Here is a 7,245-nt window from a genome sequence, read left to right on the forward strand (position 1 = left end):
AATAACACTTAAAAAATTAAAAGAATCGGAATTTTTTAAAGAACAAACAGGTATACCAGAAGTATGAACTGGACAAATGTGAACTTATAATAATTTTGATATAGCGCAACATAAATATGCAAACGCAAAATAAATATGAACAAATAAAAATATTTATTAACAGTAACAACATAAAATAAATAAAAATAGCGATAAAGCTCTGCATAAAATAACTGAATATTTTTCACTAATCTATTTTATAAATTTAGATTTAAAAAAATATCCAAGTTAAAAATCGTGCAATATGTTACTTAATTCTTCACACTTGACGCCGTTAGTTGTCGGGCAGCTACTCTGGCAATTTCGAACGCTAATGTAACGCGTTTTCCTAAATCTGGATCAATGAGATGCATGAAGTTAATAACCCTTTGCAAAACAGGTGATGTGACAGATAAAAGAGAACCCGCTATATTGTCCACCATCCTTTGCCGTTCATCTTCAGTCTTCAATACATTGTTGTAAAAGTCTGAATGAGGCTCCAAATCAATAGCGTTACTTTGCAGTAGTAACAGTTTTTCGCTTGGTTGACTTTCATCTACATATGGCATAGGGCCATTGAACGAATTAGGATAATAATTGGGGGCATCCATCATATTCTTTCCTAGTGGTGGAGGTCCATCTCGATTGTAGGTCAAAGCATGAATCGGTTTATTTACTTCAATATTGTTGAAATTAATCCCCAAACGATGACTTTGCGAATGTTGGTAAAACAGCCTTCGTGCTTTGAAAACATAATCGACTGGACCCGGTATACCGGGGACCAAGTTTCCAGGATTAAATGCACTATGTTCGACAACTCTGAAATGATTAATTGGATTTTCAGTCAATACTAACCGCCCGATTTGTATGGTTCGATAAGTTCCTCGTTTCCATTGCCTTGTAAGGTCAAATGGATCATAATCGATAGATTTTATGTCGTGTAAACTCATTACGTCCATTTCCAGCTGCCATGATGGATAATCTTTCCGCTCAATAGCGTTATATAAGTCTCTTGTGTAATAGTCGGGATCTCTTCCAGCTAATTCGGCTGCTTGAGCTGAAGTTAGATTTGCGAGTCCCTGTTCGGTCCTGAAGTTAAATCTTACGTAGTACCTATCACCATACTTATTATTTAATTCGTAGGTATGTACTGGGAATATGTCCATTTTTCTGTAGCCATCCGGCACTCCATAATCGGACTGAGTCCATAAATAGCCGTGCAAACTACTGGGCACCATAGTCAGGAAATCCCACCTCGATGTGACATCAATAAGATTAGTTTTCGGATTCTTTTTAAATGACCGAATTAATGGGCCAAAGTACAATGGATCACGATACAAGTACACTGGAGTTTGAACGCCAATAATATCGAAATTTCCATCTTTCGTGTAGAATTTAACAGCCATTCCTTTTAATCCCCGCGCCAAATCAGAACCGCCCAAGCTTTGAAGGCCTTGCGAAAACCTAACAAACAAAGGCGTTTTCTTTCCCACTCCATTAAACAAGTCAGCTTTTGTGTACTTGGATACGTCGTTGGTAACGATAAAGTGCCCATGGGCGCCCGTACCCTTTGCATAAATAACTCGTTCTGGTATACGTTCCGCATCAAAATGCATTGTCAAATCCAAATGAAGAGGATTAGAGAAAAGATCAGAGTTAATTGAAACTGTGTCTCTTATCTCGGCTGGCTTTCCGGCGCTTGTTGTCCATAGCCCGATCGGTGTCTGAAAAAAAAGTACCTCTCTTAGATTTTTTAATCCAGATAAACAGAAAACTTGTGACGGCATTTAAAACACGTCATCACAAAGTGAGAACGGGATAAAAAATGAATTCTACCAAAGATCAAAAACTGCTTTGGCGACAAAATTACCGAATATTTAGCTTTAAAATCGTACAGCTGTTTGGCGTTCGAGGAAACTGTTGTATTGTCGTAATGTACTCTAATACAGTGGGCACACCCAACGAACAACAGTAACCACAACGCAGGCATTTTCTCTCCGGCAGAGTTCACGTTGAAACAATTTAATGCGTTTTACCTCCTTTTATAGCCTCAAAAGGCATACGGTCCGGTAAAAAAATAATTGGCTGTTATTACGCCAATAATTTATTTTTCATGCAACGAAAACATTTGTTTCTGTTCAATTTAAGTACACTTCTTCACTGTGTTCAATATTATTTTGGACGCGGGAATTTTTTATAATCACCTTTATTGAATAAAATGAATTGTTTTTGAACACTGCGTTGCTTATGTACACTCAAAGTTTCGTAAATTTGAAAAATCGTTATGGGTTTTTCATTAAACTGACAACTTTCGGTATTAAGTGCAACTTAAAGACGAACAGCAATACACTAAATAATATTTTTCAATTAAACTGAATAAAAATATCGTAAACATTGCATGACCGAGCTGTATTATGGAACGCTCTGTATTTCCAAGACGTATACTTTAAATCATCGCAATATTCGATTTAATTATTATAATTATTCGAATTTTGGCGGTTATCGAATCCATATTTTTTTAACGAGCACGAAGTGTTTTCTATTATTATTTAATATATACAAATTGTTTTTTTTTTCAAATCATATATACTATGTTTACGGTAGGCAGCGCCTTGGCCCCTGCCCCTGGCATTGCTGAAGTCCATGAGCGACGGTAAGCTCTCTCACTCACCATCAGGTGAGCCGTAAGCGCGTCTGCCTACTAGGGCAATAAAAAAAATAAAAAATTGATGGACGAGCGCACGGACCACCTGGTGCTTAGTGGTTATCGAAGCCCATAGACATATACAAGGTAAATGCCGCCATCCGCCTTGAGACATAACTTGAAACTCTCAGTTTCAGAACATTACAACGGCTGCCCTACCCTTCATGCCGAAACGCATTACTGTTTCACGTCAGAAATACGTAGGTAGTGGTATCTACCCGCGCGGACTCACAAGACGGCCTACCACCAATTTGCAAAGATTGCGTTTGTTACGATCTGAACATAAACAGATTTGTTTCCTATTTTTATGGGTGTTTAATGTTTATTAAATATACCTAGTCAGGTCATAAATTCTGTCACATGTTTAATGTAAAATAATTGAAACAAGTTTATTCATTATGTAACCATTCATATACCGAAATGAACTTAACAAAACATAGATTCTTATGACACTAAAGTTTATTCAAAATGACCTCCGTGATTTTGAATACAGGCCTTCAATCTGCGCGGCCAGTCGTCTATCGCAGCACGAACGAGGTCCATGTCAATATCGGCGGCTGCCTTAATCAAGGATGTCTTGAGTGACTCCAAATTGGGATGAGGCTTTGAGCACGCCTTTTCCTCCAAGTGTTGCCATATCTTGTAATCTAACGGATTCAAATCTGGACTGGAGGAGGGCCAGTCTTCGTGCCGGATGAAGTCGATTTCACGCGCCGCCAGCCAGTCTTGTGTGCTCTTCGCTCTATGAGCTGGCGTCGAATCTTGTTGGAATACCCAGTGCCTGTTATTGAACATGGTATGAGAAACAGGTTCCACAAGGTTCGTCAGGACTGTATTTTGATACACAACTGCATTCGTTTTTACACCTTTCTCACAAAAATGTACCTCTGTTAAGCCCCAATAAGAAACTCCCAACCATACCATGAGCGAGGATGGAAAATGACCTCGTTGGACACGCGGAATACGGTTGCTCGCTTCTTCACTACTGTGTGCGTACACCTTATCATTTTGTTTGTTGTAGCTCTCTTCTACGGTAAAAATTTTTTCATCCGAAAAAAGAATTTCCCGATATTTTTTTCCCGCGTACCGCTTCAACAAAGCGCGGCATCTCTTCAGTCTCAGGTCCATTAGACGAGCATTCAAACGATGTCCTGTTTTTCTTCGATATGCCCGAAGCCCTAAGTCTTCATTTAACACCCTTTTCACCGTGGTTCTGCTTAACCCCATCTGAAGGGCCAACAGTTTCTGCTTACGTTTGGGATTTCTTTGAATTCGCGCCCTCACAGCTTTTATCCCTGCTGGAGTCCTAACAGACCGAGGGCGACCGCTTCTTGACCTGTCATCTACACTAGAGTCTTCATTGTATCGTTTGATGGTACGATAAATGAATCTTTTGGCTATATTAAAATTTTTCAGTATGTTAAAAATTTGAATTGGCGCGTAACCGCAACGATGCAACGCAATAACTGCAACACGGTCTTCTTTAAGCGTCCACTCCATATTTAAAAATGAGTAAAATTCTAAAAGTATACATTTTTATTTTCATGAACAATTCGAAATTCGAATTCAATAAACTTTTTTGTGGCCAGCATTCTAAAAGAAAAGTTTTTACTGTGTGACAATACTTATGACCTGACTAGTTATTTGTATGTCAGTCTTTGGTACCCATAACACAGGGAATTCTAAATTAAGGCCGAATGACCGTACCTACCCGTACGGACTCATAAGAGGTCCTACCACCAGTACATACGCAAATTATAATTTTGCGGGTATGATTTTTATTACACGATGTTATTCCTTCACCGTGGAAGTCAATCGTGAACATTTGTTAAGTACCTACGTATTTCATTAGAAAAATTGGTATCCGCCTGCGGGATTCGAACACCGGTGCATCGCTATATACGAATGCACCGGACGTCTTACCCTTTAGGCCACGACGACTATCAAACCCACCACTCCGCCTATTTCTGCCGTGAAGCAGTAATGCGTGTCGGTGTGAAGGGTAGGGGTAGCCGTTGTAACTATACTGAGACCTTAGAACTTATATCTCAAGGTGGGTGGCGCATTTACATTGTAGATGTCTATGGGCTCCAGTAACCACTTAACACCAGGTGGGCTGTGAGCTCGTCCAACCCCTGTATTGCTCTCAACTATCTATTATGATTATCAATATTTCAGACACATCGAATTAGAATACATTTTCAATAATACGTTGTATGACTCGATTTATTTCAACAGTCGAATTGATTATGTGGATGGTTTGACGATTCTGCGAAATCTCGGACGTTTCATTATTAATATGACAGCTCTTTCAATTTAAAATGAAACGTCATATTCTGCAGCGATCCCCCCAAGCCCCCACTACCCACTTCACGCCGCATTGAAGAGTAGTTTAATCGTCAGCGGTTTCCTCATTAGCGGTTATAAATGCGGAATCGATTTCAGTATCTGAACCCATATTTTTGTGTCTGAACCCAAAATAGGTTGGAGGAAAAAAAAATATATACGACGGCTGTTTACAACCACCCAATAACCCAATGGGGGACTGCAGGGGAGCGTCAACGACGTGAGGAACCTAGGGGGGAGCAGAAGAGGCGGAAGGAGGAAGAACTGGGAGATGACATCTCTCGCTTGTTGGGGATAGATACTCCGTCACAGTAAGAAGCACCGCCATCTAACTCTCAAATCGAACGATCATCAGTACATCATTTCATCACATTATTACATCATCGCCATCCATCAAAGTCATCCAAGCACAAACATCACCCCTTTTTTTTCCGGGCCGGTGGCCGAACCTCCTACGAGATTCCCGCGCCTAAGGGGCGCGCGGGGTATGACGTCTCGTTAGACCGGGAGTTCAAGCCCGGGCAGAGAGGATTTCCGCGAGGCCTGAACAGTGTCCCTGGGTCATAAGGACCCAGAACTGTCTTCTGAAAAATCAAGAATTTGTGCCCTTGGTAATGTCAACTAAGGCCTATGAACCACCAGTAATCCGTCATTCATAAAAATAATGTTTCGAGGCAGAATCTTCAAAGTCAATATAAAATATTGTCGTAATCGTTGGAAGCATGAAGGTTAAATAGGTATTCAAAATCTTCAAAAACAACATTATTATCGAGATAGTTCTCGAAGTTCTGGTCTTTTCGCATCATGGAAATATACTGAAACCAATCACGATAGCCAATAAAACACAATGGAACCTTGATGAAGAATTTGTCGTAGTTTTTATGTGCTCGTAAATAAATGCTATCGATCGGCTATTCATTGACAAAGTATCTAGATTCGATTGTATAGCAACCTATATAAATTTTGCGATTCATACAAATCTTCTCAGTTCAGTTGGTATAGAAAATGTTTAAAAATAAATAATATGACCTAAATTCAAATGGTTCGATTCGAGATTCTGTGACATTTTCTGCAAACAAAATAAAGACGATCTCTTATACTAAAGCGTTCCTATTTAACACCAAAGGCTGAGCAAACAAATCGGTCCGTATCCCGGCTATTGGAAATTTCTTTTTATACGTTCGAATATATTTACTGCTATTGAAATTGACCTAGATTCTGCGCTGAGCAGTTATTGGATTATTTTCAATTGAACTATCATTTCCTTTGACCGGTCAACTACATAACGCTCTGGGGGAATTAATAGTTAAGAATAGAATTGTCTAATGTCTACTATCCAGTTTTATTAATTTAATTATTATACTATTAATTTATTAGCGACACTGGCTTTTTTAAATGCATATGTTTCACGAACATAAGATCTCACATGAATAAGTCTTCGAATTATTCTTCTTTTAATTGCCTTTCTTCCAACTTGAACAAAATGTATAAACTTGAACTGGTGGTAGAACCTTTTGTGAGTCTGCACGGTTAGGTAGGACTGCCCTGCCTTTTTCTGCCATGAAGCAGTAATGCTTTTCGGTTTGAAGGGCGGGGCAGCCGTTGTAACTATACTGAGACCTTAGAACTTATATCTCAAGGTGAATGGCGCATTTACGTTGTAGATATCTATGGGCTCCAGTAACCACTTAACACCAGGTGGGCTGTGAGCTGGTCCACTCATCTAAGCAATAAAAATAAAATATAAAATTGAAAATATTATTATTTATCCAAACAAAAGATAAAACCTTACCTTTTAGTGAGTTCGTATTTCGCGCGCCAGTAATGTATTGCAAATGTAGCTGAAAACAACCCTTAAATCTCTTCCAGCACACCTTGGAGACCATAAATTTCGCGTGTCAGTTAATTTTTAATTCCGTTACATAATAATGTGCCATACAGGTCGGCACTCAGGTTTTGGATATGTATCCATTGCTACTCTGAATTAGGCCCTTGTCGAAAGTAACAGCTCGGAACATGCAATTTATTCGTTGCGATGCAAACTAATCTGAGGTTTTACTGACATGCTTGTTAATTCAAACTACTTAACCAAGGTTGAGAAATATGAATTAATTAAAGTAGTGCTAGAGAACTTTATTGCTCTATGTACCAGAAGAATAATAAGTTATGTGTCGCAA

The 7,245-nt window shown here is 39.0% G+C and overlaps 1 protein-coding gene across 1 annotated transcript; it reads right to left on the minus strand.

Annotated features, from left to right (window-relative positions):
- Positions 1–237: 237 nt before the first annotated feature.
- On the minus strand, positions 238–2,030 carry LOC114245877 (uncharacterized). Its single transcript, XM_089737624.1, has 2 exons — positions 1,889–2,030; positions 238–1,742 (listed from the first exon to the last, which is right to left on the minus strand). Exons 1-2 carry the CDS (start codon positions 2,006–2,008, stop codon positions 291–293), a joined length of 1,572 nt encoding a protein of 523 aa, XP_089593750.1. The 5' UTR covers positions 2,009–2,030; the 3' UTR covers positions 238–290.
- Between the last annotated feature and the right edge of the window lie 5,215 nt (positions 2,031–7,245).

Source organism: Bombyx mandarina, chromosome 23 (assembly GCF_030267445.1).
Source record: "Bombyx mandarina strain Sakado chromosome 23, ASM3026744v2".
NCBI lineage: Eukaryota > Metazoa > Arthropoda > Insecta > Lepidoptera > Bombycidae > Bombyx > Bombyx mandarina.